Here is a 17,447-nt window from a genome sequence, read left to right as displayed (position 1 = left end):
ACACGCAAAGAAGACGAAGTGCAGTGTAAGGAATGACACATGCTTTCCTGCGCAACACCATAGAGCCGTGAATCGTGTCGCGTGACACCTCGGTGAATTCTATTTTGTACGAAATTTCTATAGTCAACATCGGTACACGCTGTTACCTTTCGTTATACGCTCCTTTCGTTTTCTTTTTCTTTTTTATTTCTACCGAATTCACATCGTGCAGGAAGAATTTATCGCACGGTGAGAATTTTAACAAGTTCTCTTCTATCGAGCAATAAATCTGCGATAACCATCGATCAAAGCAAGTCAATCAACCAGTAGCTCAGCACCGAGGTCGTATAAAACAAACAGAGGTAGAAGATTTATCGCGGATCCAGCGTCTATCTCGGTCGCGTAGATCGTAGTCAACATAAGTTAAGATATATCGTTGTATCGCACTGGATTTCTATCTATAACTTGTTAACGTTCGTCGCACGTTAATTTTTATCGACACGAAGTAGGTAATAACAATGGACGAAAAAATGGTATCGTAAGAAATAAATTTTAGAAAAATCTTTTTACGTCCTTTCTAAACAATCGCCACTCAAAAAAAGAAAAAAGAAAAAATGTACAACGTTAAATAATCTCGCCATCTAACGTCACGCAAACGTTAAAAAATATATCCTGCTAAAAAAATCCTATTCTACTTTATTCACTGCAGACCCGCTGACGAGGCACGTGAACGAATACCAACAGCCGGGAACAACCAAGTCCGATCAATACACCAGAACTTACTCTCTGTCGGTGGTGCGTTATAAGGGTAATTTCATGGAAAACGCTTCGTCCGACCACTGTCGGAATTCTCTGTATGCTTGAATCAAATCTATTTCTCGATACAGGAGAATTTGGCAAACATTGCCAACAGCGACGAGGCAATTGCAAAATTGTAACATCAACTCAATGAAACTTGTAATTACATATGTTGCAATAATAAATAACAGCCGTTCCTTGTACCGACGTTAGTCATACGTTTCTCTGACACGCACATAAAATATACTCCGAGAGTACGAAACGAGACATCCAAAAGTATAGAAACGGGTCATACGCGAAATAATATCTACTAATTTAAATATCTATTTAGGATGGTTTCGTTATCTTTTTAAGATCGTTTGACACACCTGTTTATTATTGAACTTCCTCATAATTTGTTGAAACGACGAGGCAAGACACCGTCGTTGCGAGAAGCGACAGCAACACGGTGTGTTTTGCGTGCAACGTGGAGGAACGGCGACGCGTAGCGTGAGGAGAGGCAACGCGGGCTCGGCTCGAGGCTGAAAATAGCCGGAGAGCGCCGCTAGCTCGTTCGCTCGCTTCACTCCGCTCGGCATCGTGCTCCGGCAGAACCGCTCGAGCCTCGATACGAATTTCGTCGGTGGGGCCCGACCAAGAAAACGAACGATCCAGCCATCCTGAATCGTTCGACCGAATTAACCCCTGGTTCGATCCAGGTCGATCCGGAAATCGATTTCAGACAAGAGTGAGTGTTACCGTTTTTTTTTTTTTTTTGGTGTATAGTGTAAAAGGAAGTTTCTTTACGGGTTTTCCTTTCGATTCTCGAGGTGAAACTTCGAGGGCAGTTTTGGTTTCTGACCGATTCGTCTGTTTCGCGATACAGTGAAGTGGCTGAAAAAAAGGCGTGCAGTTTGAAAATAATGCGGCGTGAATTACCGGTTGCATTGCGGGTACTCGGCAGACCGATCGACCTCGATGCATTTGCATACTGTACGCATCGAGAAGCGTATGCGTGGCTGCGTACGAGTGGGCGCGATACGCGCCACGGGCAGCTTTCTCGAAAGTTTCCGCCTGTTTTAATTACAGATACGTACGGGCAGCTTTCCTCTTACCTTTTTCTTTCGCGACGATGTTTCCTACATCGGTGGATGAAACGTTCGATTGCTCGATCGAAGAGATCGATCGCGCACAGAGATAGGTATATTCGTTTTAGATACACGCGACGATGCTGATCTTCCACGTAGTTCGTGTATATTCTGGCAGCGAATTTCCAAAATTGCGAAACACTCACACGAATTCGTTCACACGGTCCCATCTCGGTAACAAGGTATATTTTCTCGCTGCTGCTCCGTAAGAATTGTTCAAAGAAATATTTAGCACTAGGACAATATTAATTTCTGCTGATTCGTTGCCAATTCGTGGCAACGCGTCGCTGATTTATCGGCGCTCGTTCATACGCACTCTCGATGATTCCTCTGAGGATCGCGTCTCGCGACTCGCTCATACATCGTCGCGATATCCTTAACCTTCGATTAACATGTTGCCATTTCTAATTCGAGTAGAGGCACGGCCAAGCTCACACGGATCCCTCGCTCGTTTCACCGTGTGGTAAATGCATCTATTTCTGCCGGTTGCTGGAAATAGACGCGAGAATGAAACAGGTCCGATTCGAAGCGTGTGTCTGTTCGCGTCAACGTCGTCCACCATCGCGTTTGTTATCGTCGATGATGTCGTTTAATTAACTGAGTAATTAAATTTGATTTGTTCGATTGATATTCGGGAACGAATATCGGTCGAGGATGAAGAACTGCTTCAAACTTGATCGAAGGGTTCGCACGAAATTGGATTTATTCCGATTCGTGCGCAAATTGGATTTCCACGGATTATTCGTAACCATTTTATGTTTGGTCTTACGTGTCGCGTGTGTATATTGGTTTATAAATTTGACGCGGTTATTAGAATGAAAGAGTGCAATGGCAAAGGAATTTGTTCCAAGTGAGACGTCAGATCGTTATATCTTACATCGTACCGGAAGTAATACGGCGGGAAGGGAGGAGGTGGAACAGTTGCTCTAAACTATTTTTACTTAATCTCGTCACCCGTTGGATTTATATCTAAATATATGGACTTCGTTGCTGGAAGCTTTCTCCGTTTAATTGACGCACGTTTACGCATCGTCACTGCAATTACGTAAATAGTAAAACCGATAATACCGTTAACAACAATGATAGCAACGCTACCGTAATTAACGCCGCAATTAGCAGTGATCGTGTATAGAAATAATACGCGACGATTAATAGCGCGTGGATGATTCATTGGAAAAATAATACACCAAGCGATCTGCAATGCATTGCGATATTTGCTAAATAATAATAATAAATAATAATGTGTGTATCTAGTTTCAAAATCTATCAGGCAGAAATATTCTAGGGCAGGATAATTACTTCTCTACTTTCCCAATTCAATTAAACGCGGTAAGATCCAGGCAGCCTCCCCTTCTTGTTCAGCCAACTTGTACCTTCTGCGCTTTCTTTCCGACTCTGATCGTTTAAATCAGTGCGTAGGACGCAATACAATTTCCTCTGTTTCTGACTTCTTTTCGAGTAATAGGGTAATCTAATTAATATTTCCGACGAAATACGAAAGATCTTACAGGTTAGACACGATTGTGCATTCGCTGTATCAATTATAAACCCAGTCAAACCTTCTGGTAAATTGCTAATGAATTTCAAAAATATTTCGCGATCTTTCCCATCCCAAGGGCGTCTGAAGCATTCCATGTCTCTAAACTTCCGAGATTCCGGAACTCGATAAATTCGTGAAATCTATCGAGTCGATCGAGATTGCTGGAGAATACAGGGAATTCCCAAACTACCAGCCCATTTTAACCCACTTAAATCACCGAAATGAGCAGACTGGCCCGACGTAAAGAAAAACAGCAACAAGGGGAGGTGTATACGGGGTATCGTTTTCATTACGACGGAATTTCGAGCATGCGGAATTTGATTGAAGGAAACGGGCGCTTGCGCAGGGGTTGCCGAGGTTCACGCGAGCCACTCTCCGGCCAGTAGTGGCTGATCATTGGTACGCTATCGGAGGTTAGGACGTCGTCGACACCGTGCTGGTGGTGTTGGTGGTCATCGTCGGCCAGCGCGTAAACGTTCCGCACCGGCAGCCGTGTGTGTGCCACCGGGAAGGAGAACCATGTCGAATTGTGACCGCGTGTGACCGTTCATCCGCACCCTATTGACTACGAGGCTGGAGACGGTGGACGTGCGTCGCGGAAAATCAGGCCAGACCACGACCGAGAAAAATAACGCGAGGGAGAGGTGAACTGAGCTCGGCGTCAGGCTACGTGAAAACGTACCGACGGGATGGCTGACAGCGAGGGTGGCTCCGAGCAGGATGACGTATCCTTCCTCCGTACGGTGAGTCAAATGTTTATCCGTTACTACATTAAAAATTAATAACGCAGCAGGAACATTTTTTTAGCGATTTATCTTGCGATTATAAAGAGGAATTTAACAGTTGAGTGTGACATGGACTTTTATTATCAAAGGAACGTTTTTTTTTTTTCGTTTTTTTCTTTCTTGTTTTATTATAGTTTGGTACCATGCAAGCGCTGATCCAACGAGAGAAACGTTCGATGGACATTGAACGAATTACGCGATATTTCCATGTAAAAGTCGCGCGCAGAAAAGTCTTCGACTAGCTCGGATCATCACGTGGGAGCGGTCGAAAAGCGCGCGATGTTATCGAAGGATTGGACTCGGCGAAGAAAGAACGCGACATCGTAGAAGGTCGGATATCGTTCAGGCTCGAACGCAATTAGATGGCAAGCGAGTAGGTGACGTCGGGTAAATCCGCTTAAAAGGCGTTTAAAGTTAGCATTCGCGGTGTGAGCGGTGTTTACGGTGCTGTTGTCTTGCATAAAATCGCGATTTTCCGTTGCAAAGGACGAGCACAAGGGGGGAGGAATTCAATGAATCGTGGAAGCACTTAAAGTTCTCGTGTCGAACGACCTTGACCTCGTTCAACCCGCAAGGATCAGGCAGTAACATAGTGACCGAGAGGGTAGCTACAGCCTTGAGCTTCCGTAAGCTGCACGCGCTCGATGCTCGACTCTTTAATACCCGCCTTTAGTAAAAATATATCTCTCTGATGCACGCGGTCCTCTTATCGGGGAATATCGCCGACCAACAACACCGACACGCGTGTCCATCGATTTTTTTTTTCTTCCTCCGTGTTTCTCCCTTCCTCTGTTATTTGCCTTTTCCATTTTCTGCAACACGCTGCCGTTGCGCAACGTTCTGGCCTTTTCTACGTATAAAAAAGCCTGTACATTCGTTCCATAAAGTACAAAGTATGTTTCAGTGCGAATCTATATACGCTCGATCTCGTTTTTCGAACACGAATTCCATGATTCGAATTTCGATACGATGCCTCGATTTTACGATAATACGACTTCTGCAGGTTGCACGCGTTTCGCGTTTCAAACGGCCGATTCTTGCTTTGGAATACGCGTCCACTTTGTTACGTGAGAGCGTTCAAGCTTTCTTCCGGGCATTCTCTTATCCTATCATCAGAATGATATCACGGATACGAAGTAAACCAGACGCTTCGTGCATCGTATCGCAAGCTATCTCCTCCGCCTCGAGGAGCTTCGTCGCCTCGCCCTTTCTGCGAGCTTGTAGTACTTTCGCTTTGAACTTTCCGACATGGAACACCACTTTTTACCAGCCTCGCGAGCCACTATCGTCACGCGTTTCCCAGGCGTTTTGAAGTACATTTCCAAATAGAAAATGATGAAAGGATTAGTCGATAGAATCAGCTTCCTACGAGGCTTGCAGACGCATTTGGACTTCCTTCTTCTTCTATGGGAACGCCTGTGACATCCTCCTCTACTTCCCCTTTCGACAACTGGGTTATCCACGACTGGATTGGGTTCTTGATGAACAGTCTGTTGCGTTACATTTCTATCAAGAGAACGAACAACGTTGAAATTGCTACCTTTAAATCTTTAAGAATTGGCGAATATGTTCACGAAACATAATTCTCTGAAACGCCTGTATCAGCGGTTTTCGATCAGTGATATATACCATAAAGCCTTTATTATCCAAAGATAGTTCTACATACAAGATATATCGATCTTATTGTTACTGAGTTGTGGTGAACTGGGATATATTTATTTATGAAAAGCATGAAAATCCTCGGTCTACGTCGAAGCTCCTATCGATCACGATTGGTATACGACACATTTTTGTAGCTTTAAGGAACTTTTCATGAGTTTGTTACAAGCAACATTCGCACGAAAATCGTAAAGTGATCATAAAGCGGTCGTGAAATGTTTGCGAATATCTTGCAAGCATTGTTCGCGAACTAACTTCCATGTCGCGAATATCGTTTACTAGTGAAAACGCTTACTCCGTTACGAACCTAAAATGTTTTGCCTCAAAAAGCGTTGAAAATTGCTTTTAATTCGAAATATCGTTAAGAGGATCGTTCACGGAAACTACTCGTGACCCAGAAGTTGCACGGGGGAATCTTTGAAGAATCGCGCATCCGTAAAAGTGGTCGTCCAAGTTCCAAGGTCTCCAAGGAAATTACTATGCCACGAAGAAATACCTTAAACCAGAGGTCTTTTGAAACATGGACCGCTCTAACCGACACTAATTACTTTTCTTTGTCGTGTTTCCTTCGCTGTTCCCAAGGTACGAGATGCGTTTGATTAAACGAATCGAAGGAAATTACGTGCTAATGAAATTACACGATATCGCATATCCCCATCCAAAGTGTTAAGCGACTGTAAGTGGCGTTCGTGACTGCGAAGCATAACCGGATATATTTGTTCGAAGAGAAACAATGTTATCGATCGCCACCGAATTTCACGTTTTTCACCGATAAAATATACTGCATTTTAGTAAATATGTATCGGCTAAATAAAAAAAAAAAAAAAAAAAAAGAAGAAAGAAAGAAAATGTTTAGGGGCATGCAACGTTATATGGTTGTCATATGTTTTTGGCTGGTGTGCGACGTGTCACAAATCGATTATCTGAACCGAGAAAATACATTTTTAATATTTCTTTGATCCTTTGAAGTTGAGTTCAACTATATGGGATTGCCGATTCGTTGATTCGGAAATCGTGCGAGAAACAAGTTTATCGTTGGATTCACGATGAAATTTAATCGAGACCGATCTAGTTATAGGAAAGCCAACCTCGTTTTAGAGGAACGATCGTGTCGATTCAAAGATAAATGATTTTAAACACGATTCTAGCCTAGTTTATAGGATCGAACGTGTCTCACCTGTCGTCAGTAGGATTTTCATAATCGAATGGTCGATCCATGTCCTATTGCTGTGCCGTTATTATTAAGCTTTACTGAAAAATTTGATTATGTGTGGCCGAAATCTGAAATGTCCAAACGGTTGAAAACATTTGAAGCTTTCATCGGCTAGATTCGCTTAGGTAGGAACAGAAGAATCGATAGTGTTATACGTGAATCGAGCATTAATACGGTGGAGCTGATTATAACCGAACGTTTCGTTTATCATCGACACGCAAATCGATAATTTCTATCTTTGTTATTAATCCCAGTAAAACTATCGTCTCATCGTTTCACGTCCCGTTTACTTTATCGAGCGCCGATTAATGCGATTAAACGAAATTTATAACGGCGCATTCGTTCATCCAGTTTAACGAAGACAAATATACATAATCTTTTCGAAATTATCGCTAGCCTTGCTTGGCACGAGAACGAGTTCGACGTAAATCAATTTTACCCCGCTTGGAGAAAGGACGGAAATAGGAACGTAATTTCATTCTCCAGTGTTTTCTCTCTTTTCTTTCTCTTCCTTGCACCGTTTTCAATTTCAGAAACTGGTATAAATCGTTTAACGTAATTTCACGAAAATATATCGAACGTACATAGAACCGCATGGATGTTATCTTTGACGGTATCCGTTCAATGAAAACGTTCGACAATGTTGAGATGTCTCGAGAAATATTAAGATGGCTAAAAAAAAATCATGTCATCGCGCACGATCCGCTGGTTTGTATGTAATGATCATTAATTAAGTCGACAGCTATTGGCATCGTAGAGCGCCCCTCAAAATTATCGCGCGCACTTTTACGATTCGCTTACATTCACTCGTCGCTAGCGGCACGAGTGGCAACAAATAGACGATGCTGGCTAATTAAAATTAATACTAAATTGGACCGTTTAAATATGCCGTGCGTCTAGCGGACGAGCCACTTCTAGACTGTCAACTCTCTTCTTTAAGAGCGTCGTGACAGTTAATTTTAGCAATCGACGTTGCATTGTTCCGTATGATCAATACAGCTTGTGTAGGTATCTCTTCATTAAAGATTCCACGTCGAAAAGCGACCGTCCGAGTTAATAACGTGCTTCGTTTCAGCGAGTGCTTGCGTACGAGAACGCAAAGAACGTATCATTAACGATTCGTACCAATTGCTCGTTGGTTTCGTACACAACCACGGGCCAAGTGGCCGATACGAGTGGTTTGAAAAGTTCTGAAAGCACCTCGCTGTATAATGAAGATATCGATCGGCAATTAACGACGTAATCGTTCCAATCGAATCGTTTATTCCTTTTAAACTGTGAAATTATACCTATGCGATTGAAGAATGATTCTTAGTACGATGTCGTGAATGAAATTGACGTATAAAGATAAATTAGTAACCTTACACTTCACGACATCAATTTCGATGAAGATTGCTAGATGAATTTGCCGATTTATAACCGAAGGTCGAGTGACTTACATCTATTACACGTTAGAATAAAATCGCGCCGAATTGTTCAACGCTAAAATATAAACCTACCCTTGACCCGCGCCTGCAACACGTTGCAGGTTCGATCGCGGTTGATCTCGCGGACAGCGGAAATAGTTGGTTTATTTGATTCATTATCGGTGTTCGATTGCTTCATTCTCCATAATTAACACCGAGAAAAGTCGTGATTATACATAGATCGTAAGCGACCAAAATTCCTATATTGTTGTCCGTAATTTATTGATTCTACCGGAAATTATTTAACGAACAATTGAAATAGAAATTGAGGCAGAGAACATCGTCGATATTCTCATTAAATAAATTTGCAAAGATTTTTGTCTATTAATTATTCGTGCAGCAATATTCCGCGCTCGAATGAAATACCACGCGAAATCACGATTGTAACTTGCAATCAGCCATCGATGATCCTTAGATTTTATCAGAAATTGTTCGACTGTTCCAACGAACAGCTGAAATAACAATTAAAATGGGAAACGCCATCAACGTTGTTGTTAGACAAATTTGAAAAGGTGTTGGCAGCCCTGAATCGCAAATATATACTCGATGGCCAGATGAGACTTGCGTGCCTTTTCGTATAACCCGGTAACACGTTATGTTAATTCACCCTCGAACACGTTTTTCTTATAATACGCCATGACGGCGTTCGTGTTGTACGCGTTGCGTTTGGATATGCGTGCTCCTTTTATCTACGTGAAAAATATGTAAAGTAACGAAGCAGAACTGCCGTTACTCTTGATGTCACGCGTACGAATTCTATATTGAGGAACAACACGGAATTTTACGACGCGCCGTGACAGATCGTCGTTGACGATAGAAATAACTGTGTTAGCATATTGCACCATTGGTCGTCGATCGCAGCGATAAAGAGCGATTGTTTAATTACTTTATCGATCGTAGAAGCTTTCCACGGGCCGCCTAATACGCTCCAAGACGCTAATTAAAACCGATCATTCACATCCGTTCGAAACTCTAAATCCATTCGCGAAACGTAATCTGCCGCTTTAAAAATACATTCGCTATATTTACTTCAAAATTATCAAAATATTCGATATGACCAGTTCGTATACCTTTGCAACGATAAATTTTGAGTATTTGAATGATTTGTCGTGAAATATATGGATAAAAGTTTGCATTATATTTTCTCATATATTTCTGTTTTCAAGTTGCTTAGCAGAAATTTGATATTTTAATCGTCGATAATTTCAATACTATTGTTAAGGAATGCAATTCTAAGCGCACCGCCGTGTCGCGTCACTGTTTTATTTCAAATACATAGTACATATTGTTTAGTCAAGTTAGAATTACTTCGAAAATTCTTGTCTGTATATCTTCGCCGAATTGCGTTGTACATTGGCGGAATTGCATGATAAAACTCATTCGCGTGAGATATGACTCAGTCGAAGCCACTGTCTTATACCGAAGAATGCTACCACTCCTGCCTCTTAAGTAACGCTTAAGCAAGGCTTGCGTAGTAAAAACAGTGAAATCGTTTCCCTGACAATCCGCTTTGGAAGTCTTGAGAAGCGTTTCCCAGTATGCTTGTATAAAACCAGCGTCGAGCATTCCTGAGACGGTCCAAATTGGTTCTGGCACTGTGCGTAACATCTGCCGTTTGGCTCACATCATATTTTAGCGTTTCGCAAAGGTCGTCGTTGGTTCTCGTATTTCTAATGCATCAATGAATCATTTTTTAAACACAACATCTCTTTCTCTCACTACGTTGCCATTTTTTATATATTTATTAAATAAACGAACATTTCGAAGACTGCGTTATTTCAAAAGAATTATCAAAGTTTCTATTATATAATAGTTATGCAATGCTGCTAGAATTAAAGACAGATCGGCGTTTGTTAGTACTGTATGTTAGTTATTTCGAAAACTGAGAATTTCGAAAATTACATTATTGCAACGAAATACCATCAAAATGTATATAACATCGTTGTATATAGTATGTACACGATGCTATGGAAATCAAAAACAGATCAGCGTTTGCTAGTATTGTTTCGTGTCTCGGATAATTACATGATAAATGATAGAAGAAAAATTGAACTCAACAATGAATGGAAATTGTAGGAGGACATGGTATGTCTGTCCTGTACCGCAACTGGTGAAAGGGTTTGCCTCGCAGCTGAGGGGTTTGGTAATCGACACTGTTTCCTCGAGAATATCGCAGACAAGGTAGAATTTTTAATTAATTCGATTGTTGTATTTCGTTACGATTGTTGACAAAGTTGAGCCAGATAAATGTAGAAATTTAATATTGACCATTTTATTTACAATTGCAGAACATACCACCTGACCTGTCGCAATGCGTATTCGTAATAGAACAAGCTCTGTCGGTGAGAGCTCTGCAGGAATTGGTAACCGCCGCCGGTTCCGAGACGGTAACGTACCACTTCTTTATCACCCTTCATCGTACGATGATTCTCGTGTGTCACTGACACGATCGTTCGAACGTTACGTTGTCGAAGCAACTGTTCCTTTTCTAATTTTCGTACAATCCTCCACACCGTGATATTTTTTCGTTTTCCTGTGCAGGCGTTCTTGTCATATATTTTCGCCGTATCTATTTTTTGTCTATTTTGTGACAACAAATAGTTGCAGTATTTTTAATCCGTACGATAAACAGGACTCTCCTCTGCATCGTGCGTAAATCGATTGGTCGACGTGAATGACCTCTGTACTTAAATCACCTGCATAGGAGTGGGCCATAAAATCCATTTGATCTCATGTATCGTATACAGGAGAGATTAATCAATATCATTTATCCATATTTTTGTAAAATTGTGCCAACTAAACTGAACGATGCACTTAGAAAGTAGATACCCGCGATTTTGCGAACCTATCCACGTTGTTTTTGATAAACTGCGAATTGAATTGCGTTTGAATCGCTGTTCTTTCCGTACCTTCTTTATTCCTCGATAAGACACAACGAAATAATTTTCTGAATGCATCCGCACGTTTCCTTATCCAATAAATGTGGCATGCGTCCATGTAGCCGTGTAACACGTCTCAAATTGTCTTTCATTTGTCCGTATTTGTTTTTTATGTCCCATGTTTATGTCCAATTTTTGTTACGTCGATGCGTTGCACCTCACCGCAAAACGAGAATTTCATGCAAAACATTTTTACCTATCGACCGACATTGTAAGCGTGTTGACCGAATTTTTCTTTCTACTATTCTTTCTCTATCTATCCACGATTGACAAAGCGAAAAGATGAGATTTACAACATCTGTGTTTCTGTTTGCAGCAGCAAGAAAATTTAGTAAGTATACCATCCGTATCGCTCTAAGACACCGTTTACGTTTACGTTTACGTTTACGTTCATGCTTGTGAGTAAGGTCATTTGCTTGCACCGATCTTTTCATTCTTTCTCTTTTCTCTTCCATCTGGTTATTCTTTTCTTTCCTCCTCGTTGAAATTTCTTTCTTCAATTATTTCTTTCAATTTCTTCAATGCATCTTTCTATCTTATGTTTAAATACTGACACGGTTACCTTGTACTTGTATGCTGATCGCGCGAATTTCTATGACTGCGTACTTTTCTCTTTTACGTCCAATTAACATACAATCAATTTACGCATTTATTTTTTCGATCGTACGAGCATGAATACATGCCTGCCATTGACATTCATTCGTTAACAATCATTATTTATGGCCTTCTCTTATCGGTATGCTTGTGTACTTATTTTATGTTTCTTTTTTTTCTCTCTCTCTCTCTTTCTCTCTCTTTAATCCATTTTCGATCTACGTGTATCTCAGGCCTCCTACATGTTTCATCTAATTGCTAGAATATCGTTCCGTAATTTTAGGGAAAGGGCACTGGATCTGGACACAGAACGTTATTGTATGGCAACGCTATTCTACTGAGGCATCAAAACAGCGACATGGTAAACAATTGCATGTTTTTTCGCACATAATTGATAAATCATAGTTTGGTCGTCATTTTCACAAGAACTGACTGTTTCGTTTACAGTATTTGGCGTGTTTATCGACCAGCTCGTCCAACGACAAGTTGGCTTTCGACGTAGGTCTACAACAACATTCTCAAGGTTAGCCGAAGGAACGCGATAGAATTAATATCAACTAATATCAATTCCTGTCGTGTTTACGTGTACGTAATACGATTGATCATTTAGGCGAGGCGTGTTGGTGGACTGTGCATCCAGCATCGAAGCAGAGGTCAGAGGGTGAGAAGGTTCGAGTCGGTGATGACCTTATTCTGGTATCTGTGGCCACTGAGAGATACTTGGTAAGCAACACAAACAGAAAACAATAATATTTTCCAATAATATCCCCAATAGCTTCATTCACAATAACATTTGTTAAGCACCGCATTAAAATAAAGAAAATATTTTGTTGTCTCATCGTCAGTTCATTAAAATGCGCACTATCTTGAAAATTAATCTCGTCCACATTTATCTAGCACACAACAAAAGAAAACGACTTATCAGTGGTTAACGCCTCGTTCCACGTAACCCACTGGTCGGTACAACCTTACGGCACTGGAATCAGCCGGATGAAATACGTTGGTTACGTATTTGGCGGTGACGTTCTACGATTTTTTCACGGTGGCGACGAATGCCTCACTATACCGTCAACATGGGGCACAACACCGAGTCAAAAGTAAGTGTTAAAAAATTCAACGCCTTCCTCTATCCCTTTAGACTAACAAAACTGTATGCACCAAAATAACTATTCTTATGCAAGTTCATATTTTTGTAAACAGAGCTAAACAAAAGATGTAGCTTGAATGGAAATTTGTTTCATCCACTGAGCATCATAACAAATACTATATTTCGAACGTTTTATATATTTTAGCATATAGTATGCATATTCTAATTTGCATCTTTATATATTTCATAACGTACAATCCAATTACGCTTCACACCATCATATTGTTACATTCATTATTGGAAGAAAAATTCTTCTCGAGAAAATTAATTACAACTTGTTATTTATTTATTTTCGAAATCGTCGCGTTGATTCCACTAGAGATAATCGTTTCTATAGATAATTCGATTAGCGCAGCTAAAGCTACATATGGCTTCTAGTAGTTAATATATTGCTTACAGTATAGTGGTCTACGAGGGAGGCAGCGTAATGAGTCAAGCTCGATCTCTATGGAGACTGGAGCTGGCAAGAACTAAATGGGCCGGTGGTTTTATCAACTGGCTGCATCCGATGAGGATCAGACACTTGACAACTGGACGTTACCTTGGTGTCAAAGAAAACAACGAACTGTACCTGGTCGATAGGTAGATATCTATTAATAGGTATTAATAAGAAAGTTCAAAGGTCAAGTGGAACGTCGTGCCAATAATCGTAAGTTACATAATTATGTTCTGTGTTTGAAGAAACGAGGCAACGACCGAGACTTCAACGTTTTGGTTACGGCAAGAGAAGGATGACCAGAAGATCATTCTCGAGGACAAGGACCTCGAAGTTATCGGTACACCGATCATCAAGTATGGTGACTCGACTGTTATCATGCAGCACGCTACTACTTGCCTCTGGGTCTCGTACAAGGTATACATTAATAATAATTTATACATAGGATTCTTATATTCAAGCAAGTGAATTATTTAAACAGAGAAGTAAAGATACACTCCTGCACAAAACTTTTAGGACAGTTTAATAATTCATAAAAGCTGATCTTTACTTCAGAACTGGAAAAATTAAGTATCTAAATGAAATTAACTTACGAAAATATGTAAAATGTTCAAACTAAAACGTTCATTACTATATTTACTAAACGTAAGAAGTCTATCCATACGTAAATTCAAAATTCATATACATTTTCTTCTTTATTTTTTACACTCATATCTGCTAACTATTGAGATAACTCATCTTGATGTACGTACACGCATTTACAGTCAAAGCACATATATATTATTCGTTGAGGTGGATTAAACTTGACTTTGATTGACTTTGATTTATATCATAGTCGTACGAGACGAAGAAAAAGGGTGTGGGCAAAGTGGAGGAGAAGCAAGCCGTCCTTCACGAAGAAGGAAAGATGGACGATGGTTTGGACTTCTCTCGGTCTCAAGAGGAAGAGTCCCGGACAGCTCGTGTGATACGAAAGTGTAGCAGTCTGTTCACCCAGTTCATCACGTGAGTGTCTATCGTTCGATCGATACTGTAATTTCTCCACATTAAAGTATGCAATTAAAAATGGTAGAGGCTTGGATGGAAGCGTACAGAGCCGTTACAAACCGAATGATAAATTAACGTGGACAGGCAGATCGCTAAAAGGACCGAATATGTTTTAGAGGCCTAGAGACGCTGCAAGTAGATAGAAGAGCGTCTATGTTCTTCCAAAATGTGAATCTGAACGAAATGGTGATGTGTCTGGAAGACTTGATTAATTATTTTGCTCAACCCGAAGACGACATGGGTAAGCAAACTATTATGATCGCAGAAATGCTATTATTACAGTAGATTGACGTACTCTAACGATTTATGTAGAGCACGAAGAGAAACAAAACAGATTCCGCGCTCTGAGAAATCGTCAAGACCTGTTTCAAGAGGAAGGTATATTGAACTTGATACTCGAAGCCATCGACAAGATCAACGTGATTACGTCACAAGGTTTCCTCGTGGCACTTTCGGGAGACGAGAGTGGTCAAGCTTGGGATCAAATATCAGGATACCTGTATCAACTATTGGCAGCTATTATCAAAGGAAATCACACAAACTGCGCGCAATTTGCTAACAGCAATCGTTTGAACTGGTTGTTCAGTCGACTCGGATCGCAGGCTTCCAGCGAAGGCACTGGAATGTTGGACGTGCTGCATTGCGTTCTTATCGACTCGCCCGAAGCTTTAAACATGATGAGGGTAAGCGTTATAACGAGTTAAACGTACGATAAAATATTTGAAATCCTACAATCTCGATGAACTTCTATATCTTCACAGGACGAGCACATTAAAGTCATCATTTCCTTGTTGGAGAAGCACGGAAGAGATCCAAAAGTCTTGGACGTACTTTGCTCGCTGTGCGTGGGTAACGGTGTGGCTGTTCGATCTTCGCAGAACAATATCTGTGACTTCTTGCTGCCAGGAAAAAATCTTCTTCTTCAAACGCAATTGGTCGATCACGTGGCTAGCGTTAGACCGAACATATTCGTCGGCAGAGTGGAGAACTCGGCGCTTTATCAGAAGTGGTACTTCGAAGTCACCGTCGACCACATCGAACAGACCACGCACATGATGCCGCATTTGAGAATAGGATGGGCGAACACTGCTGGGTAAGTCAATAAATGACAGACCATTGAGTCGTGTTATTGGCATTCACTGATAGTGAAAATCATTTCGAATCGTCTCATTGATACTCGTGGTCCTTTTAAGGCCGTGTAGGTTTTATCAAATATCAGCTCGAGATCATTTCAGCGAATTCACTTCCTTGATACCAATTAAATGTACCAAAGTTACACGAAGTATCATTACGTCATTGATACTTAAGATAACCTTAAGGTTGTTTTATAGATGCCGAACTTACGAATGAATCGCTCAACGTCGCTAGGAAAATAATTCAACCAATAAACTGTATAACTGCGCTTATTTTAAGGGAAAAGAAATATACATAGAGTTCCAATGGAGAATTCTTCAATCTGATTTAACACTTATTTATCTCGTCCTGCGAAGGTACATGCCATACCCCGGTGGTGGCGAGAAATGGGGTGGAAACGGTGTTGGCGACGACCTCTATTCATTCGGTTTCGACGGTGCACATCTATGGACCGGTGGTAGAAAAACTCAAGTTGTTCAGAATGTCACGGAACCTTACATCAGAAAGAGCGACGTGATCGGATGTGCATTAGATCTCACAGTGCCCATAATCACTTTCACCTTCAACGGAGCACCTATCATGGGATCCTTCCGAAATTTCAACCTCGATGGCATGTTTTTCCCCGCAATCAGCTGCTCGTCAAAACTATCCTGTAGATTCCTGTTAGGCGGTGACCACGGCCGACTCAAGTTTCAACCACCAGAAGAATTCTCACCTTTGGTGGAAAGCTTATTACCACAGCAAATTCTATCTTTGGATCCCTGTTTCTACTTTGGAAACATGAACAAGGTGGTCCTAGCTGGTCCATGGTTGGTCGAGGATGACACAGCTTTCGTCCCAGCTCCAGTCGACACATCTATGATCAATTTACCATCATATGTCGAGCAAATCAGAGATAAACTAGCTGAGAATATCCACGAGATGTGGGCAATGAATAAAATCGAAGCTGGTTGGATATATGGAGAACATAGAGACGATATGAGAAAGATTCATCCATGTATCGTTCAGTTTGAACGATTACCAGCTGCAGAAAAACGTTACGACACTCAGTTGGCAGTGCAAACACTGAAGACTGTTCTAGCCTTGGGATATTACATCACGATGGATAAACCACCCTCTAGAATAAAGACCCTGAGGCTTCCGAATGAACCCTTCCTGCAAAGCAGCGGATACAAACCAGCACCGCTTGATCTTAGCGCCATTACACTCACACCAAAGATGGAAGAACTGGTAGACCAGCTTGCAGAGAATACTCATAATTTGTGGGCAAAGGAAAGGATTAGTCAGGGATGGACTTATGGTCTGAACGAGGATTCTGAGATGAGAAGGAGCCCCCATTTGGTACCCTACCCGAAGGTAGACGAAGCGATCAAGAAAGCTAATCGTGACACCGCCAGTGAAACTGTGAGGACACTTTTGGTTTATGGATACATGTTGGAACCACCTACTGGAGAACAACACGAAGGTAAATGATATTGAAATATTGGCAAATCCTGTTTTATTCTAGAGTAGTCTAATAATAGAATTTTCATAATCGAGATTTCCGTGCGTGGGTCGTGTTCTTGAGAAAAAGATATATCCCG

At 41.1% G+C, this 17,447-nt stretch overlaps 2 protein-coding genes across 21 annotated transcripts in view; one reads left to right on the top strand and one right to left on the bottom strand.

Moving 5' to 3' along the window:
- The first annotated feature begins 1,347 nt into the window (after positions 1-1,347).
- The window catches only part of LOC122577462 (ryanodine receptor), a 40,820-nt gene continuing 24,720 nt past the window's right edge, over positions 1,348-17,447 (top strand). For 15 of the 20 annotated variants that reach the window (XM_043748851.1, XM_043748840.1, XM_043748807.1 and 12 more), the window contains exons 1-16: positions 1,348-1,504; positions 3,791-4,187; positions 10,644-10,748; positions 10,856-10,954; positions 11,823-11,837; positions 12,384-12,461; positions 12,548-12,623; positions 12,711-12,823; positions 12,998-13,197; positions 13,647-13,829; positions 13,929-14,100; positions 14,519-14,688; positions 14,847-14,971; positions 15,043-15,413; positions 15,492-15,823; positions 16,221-17,329. In XM_043748851.1, coding sequence (XP_043604786.1) covers positions 4,134-4,187; positions 10,644-10,748; positions 10,856-10,954; positions 11,823-11,837; positions 12,384-12,461; positions 12,548-12,623; positions 12,711-12,823; positions 12,998-13,197; positions 13,647-13,829; positions 13,929-14,100; positions 14,519-14,688; positions 14,847-14,971; positions 15,043-15,413; positions 15,492-15,823; positions 16,221-17,329 — 3,202 coding nt within the window. In that variant the 5' untranslated portion in view covers positions 1,348-1,504; positions 3,791-4,133. Of the gene's footprint in view, positions 1,505-3,771; positions 4,188-10,643; positions 10,749-10,855; positions 10,955-11,822; positions 11,838-12,383; positions 12,462-12,547; positions 12,624-12,710; positions 12,824-12,997; positions 13,198-13,646; positions 13,830-13,928; positions 14,101-14,518; positions 14,689-14,846; positions 14,972-15,042; positions 15,414-15,491; positions 15,824-16,220; positions 17,330-17,447 lie in introns of all 20 variants that reach the window. The other 5 variants (XM_043748858.1, XM_043748809.1, XM_043748866.1 and 2 more) reach the window with 2 other exon arrangements.
- Positions 5,399-7,106, bottom strand: LOC122577560 (protamine-like). Its single transcript, XM_043748885.1, has 2 exons — positions 7,066-7,106; positions 5,399-5,735 (listed from the first exon to the last, which is right to left on the bottom strand). The coding sequence occupies exons 1-2, from the start codon at positions 7,104-7,106 to the stop codon at positions 5,399-5,401; spliced, it is 378 nt and encodes a 125-aa protein (XP_043604820.1).

Source organism: Bombus pyrosoma, linkage group LG2 (genome assembly GCF_014825855.1).
Source record: "Bombus pyrosoma isolate SC7728 linkage group LG2, ASM1482585v1, whole genome shotgun sequence".
In the NCBI taxonomy this organism is placed as follows: Eukaryota; Metazoa; Arthropoda; class Insecta; order Hymenoptera; family Apidae; genus Bombus; species Bombus pyrosoma.
The sequence above is the reverse complement of the archived record's forward strand: the minus strand, read 5'-3'. Positions and strand labels throughout refer to the sequence as shown.

Coding starts and splice junctions, on each gene's coding strand:
- LOC122577560 (XM_043748885.1), bottom strand. CDS start 7,106: ATGGATCGACCATTCGATTATGAAAATCCTACTGACGACAG. Junction 5,736..7,065: donor GAAAATCCTACTGACGACAG/GTGAGACACGTT, acceptor TTCTCTTGATAG/AAATGTAACGCAACAGACTG.